This window comes from Ochotona curzoniae, unplaced genomic scaffold, assembly GCF_017591425.1.
Source record: "Ochotona curzoniae isolate NIBS_2020 unplaced genomic scaffold, NIBS_Ocur_1.0 scaffold_1852, whole genome shotgun sequence".
Classification (NCBI taxonomy): domain Eukaryota; kingdom Metazoa; phylum Chordata; class Mammalia; order Lagomorpha; family Ochotonidae; genus Ochotona; species Ochotona curzoniae.
The window spans coordinates 13451239-13473862 of NW_024467087.1; the positions used below are offsets into that span (position 1 = coordinate 13451239).

Genomic DNA, 22624 nt, shown 5'->3' on the forward strand with positions numbered 1-22624 from the left:
CTATGTCAATTTTGATGGTTTTGATCCAGCATTGAGAATCTGCCAGACACAGGAGCTGCGTTTTCCTAAAACTGCTTCCTGTTTATCCAGCACCTCGAGCACGATGTTAAGAAAAGCTGAACACAAGATGACTTGGTTTTGCACTCTTGGCTCTGACCCACACTGGCTATAGGACCTTTTCGAGTCCCTGTTCTTCATCTCTTAGCCTTACCATTCTGGTTAGTCAGGTGACTTTGGAGAGGCCTGCCAGCTCCACTGCACTGTACAAAACATGGCTTTGTAGCCTTCATGCGTGGGTGCTTCCAATTGGGCCCTCGCACAGGGATTTTCCTTTTCAACATGTCAGTTTCCACTCTCGGGATGTGGCTCCCGGTCATTTAGAGAGCAAGCTAGAGCTCAGCATGGCATACAGTGAGAGGTGCAGCACTCGGGGCTCTCTGTTCAGTAAACTGCTCCGTGCCATCACAAACAAAATGGCCCTTCTTCAGTGAAATAAAGATGCTTGGCCAAAGGTGGTGTTTGTAGAGTGATTTTTCTTTTTTAAGTTTCTACTCTGTCAAAGTACGTGGAATATTTATGCTCTCACCAAACCAAATGGAACCATGATTTATATTTCACAGTGAGCGCAGTTGTGTGATATTTGGTATTATACGTTTTCCCATTCTGTCGCATTTCAGATAAGTGCAAAAATGCCTTTACTTTTGGAAATTTGGAACATGGCAGAAGGGTGTGAAGTTGTGACCTGGTGGAGGAAGCATCTTCATGAAAATAGGGCCGGGGCGGGCACCTAGCCCTTGACTCCCAGTGCTACAGCAGTGATTTCAGGGCAAGGCTGCGGTCTTTTATCTACTGCGAGACAAAGAAGCCTCTGATGGCATGAAACCTGCAAAGCTGTGGAGCCTTTTAGCGTAACACAATCTTCAAAGCTACTCTTTTGCTTCCATGGCATCTCTCTATGTGTAGTAGAGTCCCTTCCTGGTGTGACATGACATACTTCCGTGAATAGATTGGTTGCTGGAGCTCATCAACTGGTTTGCCCCTCCCCGTGTGTTCACTGAAAGAAAACAAACTATGGCTACTGCTGTAAGAGGCGGCTTGCAAAAACCTGTGCCAAATCTGTGTATCTTTTAACTCCATCTTCCTTGACCTCATTGTAGCGTCTTCACTGGTGTACATCTGCAGCTATTCCCCCCGCCCCCGTACTTCTGCCTATGGCAGCCTGGAGGGGGAAAAAAGTCCTCCCAGGGGAAAGGAAGCATAACCCTGCCACCCCTTGAACTTCTTCCTGGCTCCAGCTCTTCACAGTTGAAATGGTTAAGGAGGTCTGCTTCCCTTCCCCCAATGTTCTGCTGCCCCACTACAAGCCAGGGTCTGCATTTACTCTCGCTCAGCGCCTTAAAAAAAATATGAGAACTCATTAAAGTCAACACTGGGCTCAAGAAAAGGCAGCCTTCTTCATTGAAAGGGAAACTTTCCCCCTGTGCTTTTCTGGAAACTAGCACAAAGCTGAGAGCAGTCATTTTTTTCCAGCCTAGGTTCCCTCTAATGATTTCTCCAAAGCAGACTTAAGGAGCCTGCCTCCCAGGCAGTGCGGTGTGTACAGCAGGCCCAGGTGCATGAGTGAGACCAACTCTACCCAGCTCGAAATGGTCTGCACTACTATTTATTGACTGCCTACCATGTGAGGAAAGCTTGTACCAGATTCCTGATCTCTGTGGAGGTCTCAAAATAAAACTGATTCCAGGTGTCTCTGGGTTTCTTGTGTGTGTATCTATGCAAGCAGAGGCTTGGGATAAAGTAGTTACCAGATACACTCCCATTTCCGGATCTCATCCCTAAGGTTCTTAAAAAAAAAAAAGAAAGAAACAAAGAAAAGCTTTATTTATTTGAATGGTGGAGTTATAGAGAGATGAAGAGACAGGGAGTGATCTCCCATCTGTTATTTCACTCTGTAAATAACCACAACAGTAGGACTGGGCCAGACTGAACCCAGGAGCCTGGAGCTTCTGCCGGGTCCCCCGCATGGGTGCAGAGGCATAAGCACTTCAGCTGTGCCCCTGCTGCTCTCCCAGGCACATTAACAGCCAGAAGGATCAGAAGCAGAACTTTTGGTACTCAAACTCACACTTTAGTATGGTATGGTTTAACCTGTCGTGTCCCCTCCCCAATAGGTTCTTTAAGGAGCTCACCAAAACAAAACAAACAAACAAAAAAGAAAGAGAGGCACAGCCCTCTGATTTTACATCTCTACACATTCAACTACCACTTACTTTCGATGTAAGGCTCCAGACAAGCCAGCTGTAGCCTTGGCCTGTGGCACCTGAGGCTTGCTCGGGCGTTGGTGAGGAGGACTAACCCAGTGCATCAGAACGGGGAAGCCAGGGAACGTGGCTCGCATGGTGAGACTAAGCAGTGCATGGGTCAGGGCAGTGGGTAAGAGTTAAGCTCAGAGGTCACACAGACCCGACCATTGCTCACTATGTAGCTCTTTGATTTTAAGAGGACTGCAAAGGACCCGTGAGCTGTTTATCTCTCCTTGTCTTTGTGATCGTAGTGCAATAACCGTGGCAATGGACACTAGTGTGAGTAGCCTGTTATATGCCAAGCACGTTTCTAACAACTTTATAGCATCATTTGACATTTATCAATGGGGAAAACAGTTTGAGAAATGAGTTGTTGCTAGGTGATTCTCTCACTCTTTAAATACCACAGAGTGTGTTTATACAAACTTAGAGGGTAACAGTGTCACTCAGCAATAACTCTATGGGCCACCAGCATACAAGTGACCCAGTCATTGTTATGAGGAATACACCACATCTCATCTTCATACAGATCCTCCTGAAGATGGGCCTGCTTTGCAGTGCAGCCTGGTTAGGCATCACCTGCAATACCAGCATCCACATGGGCACATGGGTGCTGGCGCTAATGCCTATTGTTCTGCTTCCAATTCAGCTTCCTGCTAATTCCCAGGGAAAGCAGTGAAGGATGGGCCAAGTACTGGGGTTCCTGCCACCCGCATATCCACCTGGAACAGCCAAATGAAGCTCCTGGCTCCTGGCATCGGCCTGGCACTGCCCTGGCCACACAGCCACTTAGGGAGTGAACGAGTGGATGAAAGATTTCTCTCTCTTCCTGTTTGTGTGTGTGTGTATAAAACTCTGCCTTTCAAAAAGATGAAGTTTTTTTCTTTAAAAGAAGGATAAGAGAATTTCCCCCATTCTAAGTGAGTAAAGTAGAAGCACACAGCTGATAGAGCCAGAACTGGAGTTTGAACTCGGGGAGTCTGGCTCCAGTGTAGCAGTGTCCAACAGCAACACAGTATGAAACAAATTCAGAATTTTAAATCTTGTAGTGCCAAATTTTTTTTTAAAAAAAGGAAAACTTAGAGATAAAATTAATTTGAGTTATCGACTTTATTTAAACAACACATCCCAAACACTGTCATATCAGCATGTGATCAGAAGAAATAATAATCAATACACTATTTGATCTTTCTCAAGGCCTTGCAGATCTTACTATCCTTGAAAACACTGAGTGTATGCCTCAGCCAAACTGACCATGTTTCCAGAGCTCACTTAGTGATGCGCCATGCTCGTTACAGTCACGGTGCCTGAAATGAAGAAATTAACAACCATTTAGTAGATTTTGTGAGAAAGCTTATCGCACAGCACTTGTCACATTGAGGGATCCTGTTTAGTCATAACTGCTAGTGGTCTCCTCTTTATTTTGCTGCTTGCTCACATTATAGTGCCTAGCACCATCCTGCATCACCACCACACCCCAGTACCTGCAACCTCACACCTGGGCAGATCCTTTCTATCCTTGAGGACCTACTCCGATACCCCTCCTCTTCTGTGATGCCTCCCTTAACAACCAGCACAGTAATCTCTTCCTTTTTTAAAAAAGATTTACTTACTTTTCTTGGAAAGGTAGATTTACAGAAAGAAGGAGAGACAGAAAAATCTTCCACCTGCTGGGTCACTCCCCAAGTAGCCTCAACTTAGCCAATCTAAAGCCAGATGTCAGGAGCTTCTTCCGGATCTCTCACGTGAGTGCAGGGTTCTAAGGTCCCAAGTCTTTGGGCCGTCCTCTACTGCTTTCCCAGGCTATAAGCAGGGAGCTGGATGGGAAGTGGGGCAGCTGGGACATGAACCAGGATTCACATGGGATCCTAGCACATGCAATGTTAGGACTTTGGCTACTAGACTATGGCACGGAGCCCAGTAACACCTTCTCAACTCATTTCACCTTTGCTTTGTGTACGACACAATGAGCATCTACATTCTACCTTTGCCCCTCCTTATTGAATTGTGCTCCAATCTCCCCAACTAAATTCTGAACTCTTTGAAAGCAGGAATCCGTAAACATATGGCTTCCTCACTGTACCTACAGTGGTTTATGGTGAATGTCTTGGCCAATACAAAGCACAAAAGTGATCAGTTCCCAGGACAAGAGACAGCCAAGGATGTTCATCCAAAGAGCAAGACATGAAACATTATCATCATGCTGGGAGTATGAGCAAATCCCCCTAGCCTCCTCTGGTCCACTAAGATTTCAGTTTGCCTTTCCCCACCTTTGCCTCCTCCTGTTTGAGGCTTGCCATGAAGGAAAACTCAGCAAGCTGAGAAGTGCTTACAGGAACAGAAGATTTTCTGAAAGGAAAGTCAGGAAGCCCAGTGTGTTCCTTAGTGGGGGAACTGATCCTGATCCCCATGTGATTTGGGAGGGTGATATATCTCTTTATGGGACTCCATCTGCTTCATCTACACACCAAAGAGATGTTTTTCCTTAAGACTGTCTTCTGCCTCAGAAACACACCCAGCAGTAAGGAACCAACACCCACAAAACCATTTTGTAATGCAGACAGTATGAGGCGGAGCTGTGTGCATTACCAAACTCTATATGATGCCAAGCAGTTGAGTGGATTTGGGGTAACAACTGATGACTAGGGACCATAAAACTGGGAATTTCACATCTGGTTAAAGAACTCAACTTCCTCGCTGCTGGTGAAAGTCCTTAGATGTATATGCGTTTGGAACCTCCTGGGCTTCAAAAAGGAGAAGTGCTATTTCTTTCCAAAAGAAGTAAATATCAGAAGGACTGATCATGAGAGGAATTTCACTTTGTTTGAATCCACAAACATTAGAAGTCTTCTTTCTGCTTTGTAACAGAAATATAAGAATGGCACAGAGAAGCATCATTCTGTTTGGGGAAAGCCCATTTGTGCTCTGCAGAGGATTTGCTATAGTGCACACAAATAGGTTAACTGTTAGCTAACCACAGGAGGAAAAAGAAATTCATTAAAAGTGTTACTTTGTAAACATATTATTTGGGTGGGAGATGGTGAGTTGGGAACATGAACAACTGACAGCCCCTGCAAAGAGGACTGAATGTTGTCACACATCACTTAACAGTGGGGCATTTGTTCTGAGAAACAGGTCATGACGCAATGTGGTTGTTATGCAACTATACCCTGTTATACTTCACAGGGTATAGGTATGCACATTTCGATGGTATAACCTACTACACACCTAGATTATATTGTTAAATATCTCATGGAACCACCATTATATGCATGGTTCACTGTGGATCAAAATGCAGTTATGCCACTTTTTTGCAAGTTGATTTTTGTATCCAGTAAGTGCTCTCCCTGGAAGGGTTATGTACTGCTAAGGAGTCTAGTCTGTTGTTGAAAGAAGCAGTGAAAGTCTTGATTGTTCCAAGGCTCTTGAGGATGGGTCCTGCTCCCCACCTGCCTTGACTTGGGTTGTCCAGGGAGCCTAGCTAAGGTTTGATTCCACAGCATTATGATGAAGAAGCAAAAGGAGAGGTTCAGTGTCAAGATCATTTAGGTTTTTGCAGTGTTGGGAAGACAATGAAAAGAAATAGTGTCACTGCTCTGTGTAACCCACTCTGCTCACTCTTAGCATTAGAAGCCACACGAACATGGCGATGAAGGTACCAAGAGGAGCACATTTAAGCAAGCATCCACTCACTTCAAAATAGCCCATTCGTGAAGTCTCACATTTGTTTTATGAGGCTTCTGCCACTGCTGCTCACAGCATTTATGAAATTTTTCTTTAGGGACTGCCAATATATGTATGAGTCACACAAGAAAATTAGTTAAAATGACAACCCCAGGGCTTGAGGGATGCACTCTCGTCAGAGGCATATTTGCATTTGATTCTATTTATTGTACTTTTGTGTAGTCTGTGCTCGTATGTGTTCATCTGAAAGCCATCCTCATATGTGTAGTGTAGGGTCCATGCAGTTGATTTTGCCATCATTAGCCATGGAAGGAGAGTAAGCCTTCAGCATTAATGGCTCAAGATTACATACAACACTGACTGCCTGCAGAGTTTACTTAGGACAACAAGCCACAGTTGTTGCTTTCCCACCACTCATCATTACTCCAAGAACAAGATGAGCCCAAGTTGAAGTTTGTTTAAATACAAAACTAAGCTACAGATATAATAAAATGTTCACTCCTATTGATTTGGCCTAAGAATTTGTTTCCTTTCTTTAACTTTTTATTGATCACCCCTGTGACCTTAACTTCTATAGGTTTGCTGGCCTTCTTCCATGAAAAAATGGCTTGGATATTTGTTTCCCCCAGAGTAGCGCAGCAAAAACCTTATTGTGGCTTATCATGAACCTGTGACCTCAAAGGAAACTCTGTTACAGCATGATCCAAACAGCTTTGCTCAGACCTAAGTTCCCCGGTTTTTCCTGAACAGAAATTAGTATTCCCAGAGTTTCTCCAAGGAATGCAGGGAAGAACTTGGATTTGATCTTGGGGACTCACTTGGCTCATTCACATTCTGTGTATTCCCTAAATATGATCTCTGAGGTCACATAACTAAGGAGAGTGGCTCTGCAGCTCTTGTTTGCATATATGTGTGGGTACCTCTAGGAAGCATTGTTACAATGTGGAGTGCCAGACCCCAGCAAACTCCCTCCCCCCGAGCTCCCCGTTCAGAACCTGGAGTCAGGAATCTGCATCTTTAACAAGTCCAGGTGATGCTGACGCTGGTGCTCCTGGGGCTGCCCTTGTTGAGAAGTAGCTGTTCAATTTGTCCAGAGAGCCAGAAGTCCTGGGTTCCATCTTTATCACGAGAATAGCGATACATTGTTTACAGGATTTGGAGGAGGTGATGTGCAAGTGTCAGGCACAAAATGTCACCTGCTTGAGGCTATGCAGCTTCTCCAAGGAAGTGTTGTCTCTCACTAGCCAGATAATTTTCTACTTCAAAGTAGGGGTGATGGCTGAGTGTGCCTGGTGGATGTGCCAGCCTAGAGGCAGAGACAAGGTCTGCTAAAAAGTATACACCTTGGGCCTAGAAGTATTCCTTGCAGTTAGATTAACTCTCATGGGCTGTTGGCACCTTGGGATTTGTAGGCAACGCTTCCCTCTCTCTTAGGACCTTAATTTTCCCATTTCTAAAGTGAAATGTTTGGCTTAGATGATCTACTATCTTAAGGACTTCTTTTTGCTTTGACAGGTCTAGGATTCTGTGACTTACAACTCAGACAATTACTTCCAAATAGTCTGTTAAGTCTATTAAAAATAAAAGGTTTATCCCATTCTTGGAAATGTACACAAAGGAAATGAAATCAGCATCTGAAAGAGATATCTGTGCCCCTTTATTCATTACAGCTTATTGCATAATAGCTAAGATGTGGAACCAATCCTGATGTCTATCAACTGATGACTGGAAAAGCACAGTATGGTACATATACATGGTGGAATACTGCTCGGCTGTTAAAAGAATGAAAACCTAGCTTTTGCAAAAAAAATGGATGCAACTGTAGACCCTTATACTTAATGAAATAAGCCAGTAAAAAGGCAAATATATTATGCCTGATTTGTGGTAACTATTATATAGAGTGCCAAACATGCAGTGTATATGAGTATATTTCACATATTGAGATTTGTTTATTATTGACAGACCTTGACTCCTCCCCTGGAGGACAATGAGTTTTGTTTGTTTGTTTTTTACTTACTGAATTCTTTAGTGGAAGATTAAGTTCTGATTATAGAGCAAATTGAAAGTAGGTTTTTGCGAACACTGAAAGATACAGGGAGAAGAGAGGATTGGATTAAAGAAATAGTAAGTAGTAGCACATTCTTAAAATTGTATATATGAAATATTTATTTATATAAAATAACCTGTGTTTTATGTAAATAAATATACATATATGTATTTTAAAAATGAAGTGTTTGTGTTTATCCTAGCTGTTGTGCTGCATCAGAGTGCACAGGAGTCAAGCTTCTGACTCCGTCTTCCTACTAACACAGTCTGGGGGGCAGCTGCAATGGCTCAAGTAATTGGATGCCTGTCATCCACATGGAGGACCTGTATTACATTCCAGCTTTGGCTCTGGCCTGGCCCAGCTGCAACCCCAGCCACTGAGAGCACTTGGGAAACCAACCAATGCATGTAATCACTTGTTTGTCTTCTCTCTCTCCCTCTGCCTCTTTTTGTGTGTATATGTGTTTATATCTACCTCTCAAACAAACGACCACAGTTTTCATGGAAAAAAATGCAACAAATAGTTCTTAGTTTTGTCCCTTATTTTTGGTATCCTCAAATTTGTGGGCCTTCCTTTATATTAGGCACTACACTGAAAGAGACTGCAATTAAATATAGCTAGACTTAAAATATTGTATAAATGAACAAAGGATAAGGGAAATGAAAAGGCTAATTTCCTTGCCTTGGATGATTGGTTTATATAATGTAGATGTCTTGAAATACTACACTGTACCCATATAACCATGCACAAGTATGACCAATGTAAATCCAAATTTTGAAGGTAAATGAATGAAAAGGACAAGTCTCTATCACTAGTGTAAAATATTTTATATGTGTTTTAATAGTGACATCTAGTGGTTTATTCTTATCAAAGTCTTAGACATGTGTTTTTCTATTAGCTCATCCTAAGCTATGCTGCTTCTGCTGCACACATCCATTCACCAATCTTTTATTAATCATATTATGTCAAATGTCATGCCAAGGAGCTAGTAGTGTGGTGCAGCAGCTTAATTAAGCTACCCCTTGGGATGCCACATGACATATTGGAGTAATGATTCAAGTGCTGGATATTCCTGTTTTGATCCAACTCCTCGATAATGTGCTTGGGAAGCAGAGTAAGACAGTTCAAGTGGCTGAGTTCTTGCCCCCCACGTGGGTGACCATGATAGAGTTCCTGGCTCCTGGCTTTGGCCTGAAACACATCTGTCTGCTGAGTGTTGAGGACATTTGGAGAATGTATCAGCATATGGAATCTTCTCTCTCTGATGTGTGTGTGTGTGTGTGTGTGTGTGTGTGTGTGTTACTGCGAGTTTCAGATAAATATATAAATCTTAAAATACGTCAAGCCCAGAGGAACTTAGGTTGTTAAAAGATACTTGTCCTCCACCCCTCTGGAGTTCATAGTCTTGTGAAGGGGGAGTTGGCAAATTATTAGAACACATACTTACAAATGCTACCATGAGAGAATACCAGGATAGACAGACCAGAAGTTAAGGAAGGTTTCATGGAGCACACGGGCTTTGAGCTGAGTGTTGAAGGCATTTGCTACTTAAGCTACAAAGGCCAAGCAGAACTCACTCAAAAGAAGGGGGTATTCCATTTGCAAAAAGTAAGGAGTCTGTATGGTTCCTTGGAAAAGTATGAAAACTTTTATAGAGCTGAAGCATAAAGGTATAGAGCAGGGTTTCTCAGTCTTGGCACTATTGACAAAACTAATGCAGATCTATCCTTGGGAAATTCTGGCAAAAGTAGACTTGAAGGCTATTGAGAATCAGCAAGATTTGGGGGCAATGTTTAGATGTTGGGAGAGAGGGGTTATGATGGCCTCCTTGTTTCTTGGCTGGCTAATGCCTACATCGGTTGCTGTTGTTTCCACAATTGCTCTTTCTTTTACAGGGAAACATTGACCTAGACTTGTAGAGGTGAAGCAGATTGCCTGTGCAATAATTCCCAATTTTCCCGTGTGCAGTGAGACAAAGCAAGACTCATATACCATGGAGCAAGTTGATTACACACAGATAGGTAGCAAGCAGTGACGACAGTCTTGGATCCACTGAGAGTCGGTCTCACAAGTTTCCAGGAAGCTGCCCAGGGCAGACAGATGCTTGGCTTGAACCACTTCATTACAGCCAAGGGTTGCTAAAAAGTAGTCTATCCTGGACTTATACAAAGGAGGCTTCAAAAAGTTCATGGGAATGTGTAGTATGAAAAAAAAATCTATGCATCCATTTTGAACGTTGTTTTTGCACTTAAGCCAGTATCGTGGTGCAGCACTTCGTATCGGAGAGTCTGCTCAAGGCCCTGGCTTCCACTTCCTGCTAATGCAGCTGAGAAAGCTGTGGAAGGTAGCAGAAGTCCTTGGGCCCTTGCCACCAATGTGGGAGATCCAGATGGAGTTACTGTGGCTGCAGCCCGGGTCAGAATTGGCTGTGGGGTGGGCATTTCTGGAATGAATCAATGAATAAATCTGTGCCTCTTCCACTCTCTGTCCCTCTGCTTTTCAAATAGATAAATCTTAAAAAAAAAAAAAAAAACTGCTTTGTACCAGGGGAGTCTAATCTTTTAATTGTATTTTCCCCCACAAACTTTTGAAAGCCTACTCTGTATCATCATGCAGCTTCCTAGCCAATTTGTGAAGGCCATCTGCCTTGCAGGAAGGGAGGAGTGAAGCCCTGGTGGTACCAGATGGTTCTCTTATCTCAAAACCTCACGACATTACCCTCCCTGGGAGGGACAGGAGCAAGGCCAGGCTGCTTCAGACAGTTACTCCCTATTGCAGGATGTTGCATTCTCAGCACACACTAGCTACAGTTATTTTTGAGAACTACAGGCAAGAAGAGGGGGAGCTGGGTCAGTGCCAGGCCACCCAGAGAGCCTCTTCCAGTAGCAGGTGATGGACTTTTCTCTATATTGTCCCTGTGAAGACCCCATGAGCCCACCAAGACATTCAATAACCATTCATTAAATTAACTCAGGTAACTAATTAGGAGTCATGACTCCAATTAAGAAAAAATGACAACTGGTCGTTTCAATTAAGTGATGCATTTGGTCACAAAGTAAGTCTAGTTCCTACTAACTGAATAGAGCAATTGTGATTTGCTTAGGGACTGCGCTTATTTCTCTCTCTTTTTTTTAAAGATTTATTTTTAAAAATTTTTATTGGGAAGTCAGATATACAGAGGGGAGGAGAGACAGAGAGAAAGATCTTCTGTCTGATGATTCACTCCCCAAGTGAGCGCAACGGCCAGTGCTGCGCCAATCTGAAGCCAGGAGCCAGGAGCTCTTTCAGATCTCCCACACGGGTGCAGGGTCCCAAGGCTTTGGGCCGTCCTCAACTGCTTTCCCAGGCCACAAGCAGGGAGCTGTGTGGGAAGTGGAGCTGCTGGGATTAGAACCAGCGCCCCTATGGGATCCCGATGAGGACTTCAGTCGCTAGGCCATGCCTCAGGGCCCTGAGCTTATTTCTCTTGTTTCAAATGAAATCTGCGCATTTTGCAGCACCTGTTAGATTTATCTCAGCTCAAAGGGAGATCCCCAGAAACTACCACAGGCCTACACTCATCTGCATCTTGTTCTCTTTTGACCAATGCCTGGATAGAGGCCTTGCAATAGGAACACCAAAACATGGTGAGGACATAGGGGTGTCTCATCAGAAGGCGCATGCATCCTGGTGGGCTTAGGCTTACTGTAACAAGAAGAAACTAAAGAGAGTTGCACATCAGTTACATCAGCCCAAGACAATGCGGAGTGGGTGTCACATTGGCATGTATGTGGAAAATGGAAACAGTTTTGCTTACTGCGGGTGGGTGGTTAGGCATGACTGCCATGAAGAGCCATGTGATCTGAGACCACATGAAGAATGAGGCAGGTGATAGATTGTCCCTTCCGGTCACTTGTCAGACCATGCCTGGAAGAAACGCCATAACTGATGAAGTGGGACAAGTTCAGAGGCAGCAATAGGACCATGCAGGGGGCCTTGAAGCAGCATATAGCATAATTGAACACCATATTTAACTCAACGAAGACAAAATTCTGGGTACGTAAATACTGTCTTCAAATATCTGAGTGTACCCACGTGATCCTGAAATCACATCCCCGTGGATGTGCTAGCAACGAAGTAATCCTTTTAGCTGACAGCCACATATCATTGTCTTAAGCCCCAGCGGCTCTCTGAGTGCTATGTGGGAAGTGGAGCAGCCAGCCTGCAAACTGGTGCCCATAAGGGATCCCTGTACTTGAAAGGGGGGATCAGCCAATTGAGCTATTGTGCTGGGCCTGATATACAATTTGTTTTAAAATTAATTTTTATTTTTAACTTCTATGTAACATTATACATCTTTATGGACTACAGTGCAATGACTCACCAAAAGTATACATTATGTAACAATCAAATCCATCTGCTCAAAGGTGTATCACTACCTTGTGGTGAGAACATTCAAAGTCATGTCTTTCCCATGAGATGAACACATTTTCCTGCCGTACAATATGCTGATTTTTACCTGTGTCGCTTTGTTCGTGCTGACCCTTCCATGCTGCACCTGTTTCAGCTTTTATACAAAGGTCTTCCATCAGAATAATGAGCATCAGGATTAATTTTTTACAAGCTTTGTTTATCTGTTTATTTGAAAGAGTTACAGAGAGAGAAGGAGAGACAGAGAGATCTTCTATCTGATAATTCACTCCCCAAAAGGCCATAGTAACCAGAACTGGGGCCAGGCTGAAGCCAGAATCCAGGAGCTTTTTCTGGGTCTTCCAAGCAAGTGATAAGGGCCAAAGGACCTGAGCTATCCTCCGTTGCTTTCCTAGGCTATTAGCAAGAAGTTCTGTCAGAACTAGAAGAGCCAGGACTTGAACTGGCATCCATGTTGAATGTTGGCACTGCAGATAGCAGCTCAACTCATTATGCCACGGTGTTGGTTACGCATCCTGGATCCTTTATGCAACAAAATCGCCATAGGTTACCTCCCTTCTCAGTTCTGCGGCCCAGTGAACACTGGGCATTTACCCTACAACAGATCTTAATTTTTCACCCCCTAGTTTGTATTTTCAAATATCAGGTGCTTCTAGTTGGACTAGTTTGGGCCCTGAGACTGTTTTCCTTGGAAGAACGAAACTGTTGATACTGAATCTCCAGTTACTGTCATCTGAGTCCAGGTAGCTTTTTAGCACCAAGGCAGTTCATGCATGCATGCGCACATGTGCGTGTATGTCTGATTTCTTTCCTATAGAACTCATCAAGACTAGCAAGACTGAGGCTGCCAGTACTGGACGGTCCTTACTCCAGCCAGCCACTAGGCAACCTTCACGAAGTAGGTGTGCTGGACACAGGCATCTGTAACAGAAGAGCCTCTGGATGCCTGTGTCCGTTTCTCTGTGTTCTCTGGCCTCTCTGCAGGTTCGGAATCGTACTTACCAAGCCTCAGTTCTCATATTAGCCTGATGATGCTTAGGGTCTCCTTGAGCTGAAAGACCAGAAGGAACTTTTAAGGAGAGCCTCTGCGGGGTACTGTGGTGAACTCTAAACTCTACCAGCAGATGGCGCTGGAGGCTTACACCAGTACAAAAGATTGGGGCTGGAGAATTGTCAGCTAAGCATGAAGGTGACTTCATTATGGAGTTTAAAAATGCCCAGCGGCCCCCATTACAATGCATGCCCGGAAAACCTGGTTGAAAGGTTAACTCAAATGTGTCACTGCACTTCATGCACTTTTTCCCCTACAAATCATCTGATTAATTGCCTCTGAACTGTTGCCTCAGGCATAGCATAAAGGCTCCATAATATGTACTAAATGAATGAATGAATGGATACAACTAGGAGTAGGAGGAGACAGCCCATGGGCATAGCAGTAACCTTGGTCAGTAAGGGTTACTGGGGAACCGAAGTTTAGCAGTGTGTCTTTACAGACTTGATTTTTTTTTTTTTAGTGGCACCAGCCAAGGTCAGACGGTCCTGGGAAAAATATTGAGATAAATTAAGGCTCTGTAGGCCCCCATCTCCACACTCACCCCCTAGATGCTTTCCTTGTGTCCACTGTTTGTTTATTCTAGAAAACATATAAAGTGGATTTTTAAAAAGATGAATGTTTAAAATTTTCCCATGAATTTTTGCAAGGTGCTTGGGAGGTGCCTTTCCCTGTCCTCAGCTCTGTCCACCCTCACCCTGAAACAGTTCTTTACATAGGTTGCTTTGAAAGAGTTACTGAGATTCAGCTCTGTGCCAAGTATCAAATCCAACAAACGTGCTGGAAGGGATGCGAAGAAGGTTACAGAGAATAGGGCCAAGTTCCTATCCTGGCAAACACAGATTAAATGGAAATACAAACAAGCAATTGTAATTTAATATCAAGATGTTTTTAACAAGGACTGTATTGTGGCATGCCAGCCAGATAGGGCCTTTGCCTGAAACACTGATTTTTCCATATGGGAGCCAGTTCATGTCCCGGTTGCGCTCTGTCGGTGGCCTGAGGGAAGCAGCAGAGGCTGGCCCAAGTTTTTAGGCCCCAATACTTACATGGGAGACCCCGAGAAAACTCCTGGAGTCTGCCTTCCACCTGATGTAACCCTGGTCATTGCAGCCATCTGAGGAGTGAACGAGCAGATGGAAGAACTCTGTCTGTCTCTCTCTCTCTCTTTTTCTCTCTCTCATTGAATTATAAATAAGTAAATATTTTATAGTGTTTGAGCCCAAACAGAGTGCAAGTACCATGGTAGTCCAGAGGAAGAAGTGGTGACTGTCAGCTAGGAGTGTGTGGTAAAATGGAACTTGGACTTGAAGGCTGGGTAAAAAATTTTCCAGCTAAGAAGGAAGGTCCTGCCATGCGCAGAATAGAGAGGCAGAGGAAAGCTCTCAGGAGGCCTGGCTTGCTGGAACCTGAAGAGCCAGGAGACATGGTCCTCAGAGGACACCAGTCAGCCAGGGACTGGGCACATTTCTGTTCAGAACCACCATTCTTGCAGAGGGAAACAAGAATATTTCTCAAAGAGTTTTAAGCCATTCCCTGAGTGTCCTCTAAGAAATGAAATAGTCCAGATTTGTGATTTTGCTTCCACGGCGTATCTTTCCATGCGCCTGTCCCTCACCCACTTTGCCTGATTAGAAGCTGACTTCTTGGGCACAGCACCATCACAGGTTGTTTCTTTCCATGGCTCTGCACCTGCACGTCATTGGGACATTGATGTTTTGGGGACATAAGTGTGTGCACCTGCTGGACATGGACGTGAGTGTGTCGCATGTGGCTTAAATGTTTGCTGGTCTGCTGGGTAAGCCAGCCGCATGATCTATTTGCAGCGCCAAAGAACAGAACCATACTGCAGAGCCTCTGCACTTACTGGCAGTCACGTGACCTGTCAGTGGGCAATGCAAAGGGCCATTTGGGAACTGATAGAGTTAAATCTTTTATCCTGGGATTATTATTATGTGAGCTAGGGATGAACCCAAGGTAGGAGCTTGCACAGGTGCTGCTGGCAGCTACCCTTTCTATTTCAGGCAGTGATTAACCACAATGTTTATTTCTAGAGGCCCAGGTTGTTCTGCCTATCTTTACATTCCACGTCCATAACCTATCGGGCCTTGATGCTATGATAACAGCCAAAGTCAAGTCTCATATCAAACATTCTCAATTGAGGGTGTTCTTTTTTAATAAGACTTTCAGGTTCATCTGGATATTGGAAAAATACTTCGTGCATATTCAATGAAAAAGATAAGAGTTTGAGCTCACTTATCAGCTCCATTTCATCTTCATAAATCATTGCTCCCATTGAGTGTCCATTTCATGATCAGAGAATGGGGTTTCACCTACCTAGTCAATATGTCAGTGGAGAGATTAGGCAAACGTGGGCGAGGGAGGAGTAGAAGGGAAGGGGGAGCGCTGAACAAAGAGGCTGAGGTCTTGAGTGTAACCATCTTGTACCTGCTTCAGCTGCAAATTGAGTGAAAGAAGTAGCTATTGGGCTCGGCTGATGGGATTCACACAGGGGGGCTGCAGCAGAGTGCCCAGCACACATGCCATTGGAACCTGAGTGTCGGCCCTTGTCCCTCCCCCGTCTCTCCCCTTTCATACTGCCTAGTGAACAGCACACCGTGCCATGTCCCTCCAGTACTCAGCTTCTGTCCCGCACATCTCTGATCTTTGCTCTTTGTGTGTTGTCTGTAGGAACTTCCACTACATCACCATCCTCCGAGACCCGGTGTCCCGGTACCTGAGTGAGTGGAGGCATGTCCAGAGAGGTGCGACCTGGAAAGCGTCCCTGCACGTGTGCGACGGGAGGCCCCCGACGTCGGAAGAGCTGCCCAGCTGCTACACTGGTGACGACTGGTCTGGCTGTCCTCTCAAGGAATTCATGGACTGTCCTTATAATCTTGCCAACAACCGCCAAGTGCGCATGCTCTCCGATTTGACTCTTGTCGGCTGCTACAACCTCTCTGTCATGCCCGAAAAGCAAAGAAACAAGGTCCTTCTGGAAAGTGCCAAAACAAATCTGAAGCACATGGCGTTTTTTGGCCTCACGGAGTTTCAGCGGAAGACCCAGTATCTGTTTGAGAAGACCTTCAACATGAACTTTATCTCGCCGTTTACCCAGTATAATACCACTAGGGCGTCTAGCGTAGAGATCAATGAGGAAATCCAAAAGCGTATCGAGGGACTGAATTTTCTGGATATGGAATTGTACAGCTATGCCAAAGATCTCTTTCTGCAAAGGTATCAGTTCATGAGGCAGAAAGAGCATCAGGAGGCCAGGCGGAAGCGTCAGGAGCAGCGCAAATTCCTGAAGGGAAGGTTCCTTCAGACCCATTTTCAGAGCCACAATCAGGGGCAGAGCCAGACTCCAAGTCAGAACGTGAGTCGGTATGCGAATGTGAATGGCAGCCAGAGTCTGATGCACACTCTGATGCAGAATGTGACTCAGAGCTCGAGGCAGAAGGAGGCCCGGGACAGCTCGAGGCAGAAGGAGGCCCGGGACAGCCCGAGGCAGACAGCAGGGCAGGGCCAGAACGACAGTGGCAGCTCCAGCAACGGCACCAACGACTACATAGGAAGTGTAGAGAAATGGCGTTAGTGGGGTCAGAGAGGCTTGGGCACACTTACCCCAAAGCGCCACTCAAAGAGGAAGGCATATGCCAGGAGGTGAAAGAGTCCACACACACCCTGCTTACTTAACTTGGGAAGAAGGAAACACAGAAACGAAACAGTAGTTTAGCTGTTGCCATTACAGTTGCCTTTCAATTCAGTGTTACACTGTGCACGGGTGGAACAGATCTCAGTGTGTAATTAATTTGTTTTAATTGGACTGTTTATGAGACCCAAAAGTCAAACCAAATTCACCAGAAATTGCTGTTTAGATACTTAGAGAAGTTCTTAAATTAGTTACAGAGACAAAATGAAAGCATCAAACATGACCATGTAACTTATGGCTAAGAAATGGATTTTAAATGATTCATGATACACTTGTTAAAACCCAATCTTAGAAGCAAATTCTTTCCCCCCAAGGATATGCATAAGTATAAACCAAGTGACTGCAGTGAAATACAAAACCACTCATTTTGTTCCGATTTTCACAAGGAAGCCATTTAAGTAGGATAACAGCTGATGATAAATTTCACCAAAATATGTAGAAAATGAAAAATTCTTTTCCCTATTATGGGTAGTTTTATATGAAAATTCTGGCTTTTCAAGAACAGGAATCCTAACTTGTAACTTAAGAGACATTTGAAATTTTAGACTTTTTCTACCTTCTACAGTTTAAAGGTTTTAAACAGGGTGTATCTCATCAAACAAAACACTTTTGTTTCCAAATAGAATACCAATTGTAAAGAGCTACTTTCCAGATGCTTCTAGGGCACTGTCATCTTGATGGTTCTGGAATGTTTTTGGCGCTGCTTCTCATTCATTTTAAGGCTTCTCCCAGTTGGGCTCATTCCAAACATACTCGTGTATAGAATCTTCATCATCTAAATGGTGTGTTGCTGAATTTATTGTGGTATATAATAATCCTGCATTTAAAGTCAGGACTTTCTTTCTAGAAACTTGTCTTATCAATGTTTGTGTAGTAGGGTCCTTATCAAGAAACTCTTCAACTGGATAATGTGTCTAAAGATATTGCTGAATTTATTCTTAAAATCAGATATGATTGAACCTGAATGTGAACTGTTCTTTACTTTTTGTACATCTTTATCGTAATGTTTCTGGTTGGACTTGCTATTTCCAACCATTTAGTTTTTTACGTTGACATGTTTTATAGAGAATTACAAATCAAAGGATGATAAGTAGTAGAATGGACATTAGGGTAGCCAGAGGTCTCCAAAAACTCCTCCTTGATACTTCAGGTAATTCATTTACCAAATTTTTGTTTAAGAAAGAACGATAGTAAAATATATCCCAACATGAAGTATCAGGAACGTGAGTTAAGAAGAGTGATTTACTCATTTAAGTCTGTGCAAAAAGACCACTTTCATGGTATGGATTACAAATTGACCAATGTAGAAAGAGGTATGTAACCCACTGTGCCGTCAAGCACGTGTCTGATTCCGGCAATTTCTATTTTTATGTGTTTTGCTACATTTTTGTGAGGACTTGGCTATCAATCAAACAAGGTGATTGCGGTGGCATTTCTATTTTCAGCAAGAGCAGGCTTGGACGTGTGACCGTAATGTCACACCTTGTCCCATCTTCTCATATGCATGATCTAGTTTCATCTGTAATAATAGGGCCACAAGCTAGACAAGAAATATTTGAATTTAAAATGTGTTTTCTTGACTCTGAGCTTGGATTATGACTTCCACCTTTTGTTTTGGCCAACGGTATCACAGTCCTGAGAATTTTGCAATCTAAAAACCTGCAAGGAAATTCTTTTTTTTTTTTTTTTTTTGAAAAAATATGCCTTGATGTCAAAGTGTTTTAGAGTGAAACTATTTTGTGTACACTGTGGCTTTAAACTATGCTGTCGAGTACTTTGGTATTTCAATTCTGTTTGAGTTTTAACTGAAGGTGCTTGTTCGTCAAACTGACAGATAGTGCTGGAAAGCAGGGTGAAGCCCAAGCCGGTGGAAGAGCTTGTTGCAGAAAAACCATTTTGTGCTACTGCTGTGGTGTGCATGGTTTGCAGAGGTGCAGTACATTTTCTGTGTCTGTGCTGAGTACTGTATATAGGGGATGATCTAAATACACATCTTTGTCATCATCATGTAAATCCCATGATTTCAACTGTAAACTTCTGTCCAATGATGTAGCTTTACAAACCATTCACTGATTTTTTTGTGTGTAATTTAACAATAGATATGAAATAAAGTTTAAATTACAGGCTCTGAGTCATTTCCTGATGGGGGGGGGTGCATCCAGTGGACCTTGTGACATCATAGACCAGAACAGAATTTCTTTTCACAAGGAGTTTTTCTTTCCTTTTGGAAATGAGATGGCCCACTCAGATCTCATGTTAACACTGGGTCCAGGAATTCCAAGGTTTGGTATATAAATGAGGTGCTCATATATTTTAATTTCAAAGCTCCTAAAAGTTAATTTACACATATTCAAGAGCATTTGCAAAGGAAAAATAGCTCTGTTGAGTTTATATTTCTCCCCTCTATCTGTAGACTAATAGTTAAAGGTAATAATTAACATATTTGTACAGTTTGTTCTAATTTGGCTGCTAAGGAAATAGGTTATTGACATAGCCCAGCAACGAGTTATAATGAAGAAATAATGCATTAGATCCATTCCTAAGCACTTAATTGGAATTCTTAACAGGAGTTATAACCAAGTCAGAGCAAGATACATTTCGGGCATGAGGTGTAGAAGAGGGAGGATTCACTTTCAGGGCAGGTGTGTGTAATTGATAAAAAGCCTGACAGCATCACACAAACCCATGGGCCCGAGACACAGGAGAGAGCCATGGCGTAGTCTAGCTTGGTGATGTGCAGTTCCCAGCTTTCTAGCCTTGTCCTGAAGATCCTGTTCCCAAGCCTTGCAAGTTGAGAAGGGAGATTCCTTGATTCTAAATGGTGGCTACTGGGCAGAAAGCCAGCAGTTCCTGCTCTCCCGCCTTCCCTAGAGATCAAATTAAGCAAACAACCAAACACAGGTGTTCTGTATAAATGATAGCAAACAACGCCAACTGTCCTTCACCAACGCCCAACCCTCTCGCTGAGACTGTGGAATGACGCAGTCCACCTGCTGGAGAGAAGGTGCTCACACTGAGAGTTGTAGTGGTCTGAGGAATCCCATTCATGCCCTCCAGATGCTCAGACCTCCGCAAATGTGCAAGGCCTTCAGACCTTCAGGAGAAAATTATTCTGAGAACAAAGTGAAGTGGCCGTCGCTCAGTACAAATGGCACTGTTCGGAGCAGCTAGGGCAGGAATCCAAAAGCTACCGCCCTGGGGCCCAATGCAGCTTTTGGCATGCTTTAGTCAATCAAACTGGATTGGCAACTACTCGTGCCCATGGCTGCTCCTGGGCTGCAATACAGCAGCAGGAGGAGTTATAAGCAAAAAGTCTAAAATAGTTATTTTCTCACCCTTTGGAGAAAAAGGTGGCTACGGAGACAATCAAAATTCCCTAAGTACTGAGCATTTGGAAGAGTTTCTTCCTGAGCCAAGTCACAGAGAATGGCGTGATGTGATTTTTAACAACACAATTTCTAAAAGCAGAACCTCACACTACCTCTGTTGAGGATCTGCTACACGAAAGTCACTGTGGTAAACTTGAAAGCAGAAAACCTGGTCTTTGTCTTTCTCCAGATTAAGGAAACCAAAGCTAAAGGCTGCGTCAGCATGTATAAGTAAAAGCTTAATTAGTTCTTCAGAACTCCTAGCTACTTTTGGCATCCACTAGATCCTTGTGGATACATATATTCATGTGTGTGTGTGTGTGTGACAAAAGTTGCATAAAATTTTAAAAGATGCATAAAATTTTCTATGCATCTCCCAGTTTAATTCCAGATCTTCCTCCTTGTCCTATTCATGCACAAATGGAATCAAATATAATCTCTCTCACACAATACTTATTTTAAGTAATGAAACTTTAGGGACCAATGTTGTGGCACAGTGGATTAAGCAGCTGCCTGCCTGGCAGGCACCTCATATAAAAATGCTGTTTTGAGTCCCTATCAGGGTACTAGTTGGAGTCCCAGCAGCTCCACTCAAATCCAGCCCCCTGCTGACTACTAATGCAGCCTTGGAAAGGATGGAGTTTCAGATTGCTGGCTTCCGCCTGACACTCAAGGAGTGAAGTAGCAGGTGGAAGAGGTCTTTCTTCTTTCTGTACATGTATTCTCTCCCTCTTTGTCCCTCTGTCTCGCCCCTCCCCAATCTCCCAGTATCTCCCTCTTGCCTCATAATTTACCAGAGCAAGAGAATGTGCAAAATTAGGTTTAACTGAACACACTACAAGAAAACAGCGGACACATAACAAGCCACAAGCTGATTACTAAGCTTCAGAGCAAACCCACAAAGAGACATGCTTGTAACTGTAGTGCCATCATAATTAGGGTGAATTTCTCCCATGGTGCAATAAGATTTCCCAGATAGGAAATTTACATTTCCGGATGAAGCTTAGGGGCTGAAGCACTGTTTTCTTTAGGAACTTCCCAGTGACCTGGGGGCAGTACTCCACATGTGTGTCACTCAGATCAATCAATCTTTTGCAAAAAATGTCTGATAATAATGATAGTAATAATATAAAAGTTTATTGTTTAAATTGTTACTCAAACATCCTTTCTTTTAAAAAAAGATTTATTCATTTTTATTGCAAAATTATATATATATATATAGAGAGAGAGAGACAAAGAGAGAGACAAATCTGTCCATTGATTTACTTCCCAAGCAGCCACAATGACCAGAGCTGAACCAATCCAAAGCCAGGAGCTTCTTCGGCTCTCCCACGCAGGTGCAGGGTCCCAAGGCTTTGGGCCGTCCTCTCCTGCTTTCCTGGGCCACAGGCAGGGAGCTGGATGGGAAGCAAGGCTGCCAGAATTAGAACCGGCACCCATATGGGACCCTGGTGCATTCAAGGCTAGGAATTAGTCGCTAGGCTGCCACGCTGGGCCCCAAACATCCTTTCTTTAAGGCCGAGCTGTTCTGCAGGGTTTTCTTTCCAAAACAGGAATCTAATGGAGGGTTTACCCTAATTCTCTAAACCGGCTAAAACTGTGGAATGAGGGTGTAGGGTCTAAGAACATGCTGAACTTGAATCTTAGCTTCACAACTTTCAGCATGGAGGCTTTGTGAAAGTCATTAACCTCAGTATGATTTGGAGAAATCCTTTGTAAGTGAAGAAAGTAAGACCCACACTTCAGGGCCTTAATGTGAAAATTTAATGAGTTCATATCAGCACAGTGGCTGACTTGGAAAAGCAACTTGTATGTGTTTGATAGTCTTGTTGTTCTCATTATTTGCAGGCTTAGCACTGAGGCTGGGTGTCTGCTGACTTCCATGTCTTCAACAGCTAATAACTGCCTCCAGATCAAGAATTGATAATGTTTGCGAGAAAATGAGCAAAAAAGTAATATATGCCCTACTGTGACAAGTAAAAATAATACTAATAGTAATAATAATAAAAAAAAAAACCCATACTTTGGTGGTGGAAGGGAAACCAAACC

At 43.5% G+C, this 22624-nt stretch overlaps 1 protein-coding gene across 2 annotated transcripts in view; it reads left to right on the forward strand.

Annotated features, from left to right (window-relative positions):
- HS6ST2 (heparan sulfate 6-O-sulfotransferase 2) overlaps positions 1 to 17090 on the forward strand; it is a 293270-nt gene extending 276180 nt beyond the window's left edge. For both annotated transcript variants that reach the window (XM_040999765.1, XM_040999766.1), the window contains one exon: positions 16187 to 17090. In XM_040999765.1, coding sequence (XP_040855699.1) covers positions 16187 to 17090 — 904 coding nt within the window. The remainder of the gene's footprint in view (positions 1 to 16186) is intronic.
- The last annotated feature ends 5534 nt before the right edge of the window (positions 17091 to 22624 follow it).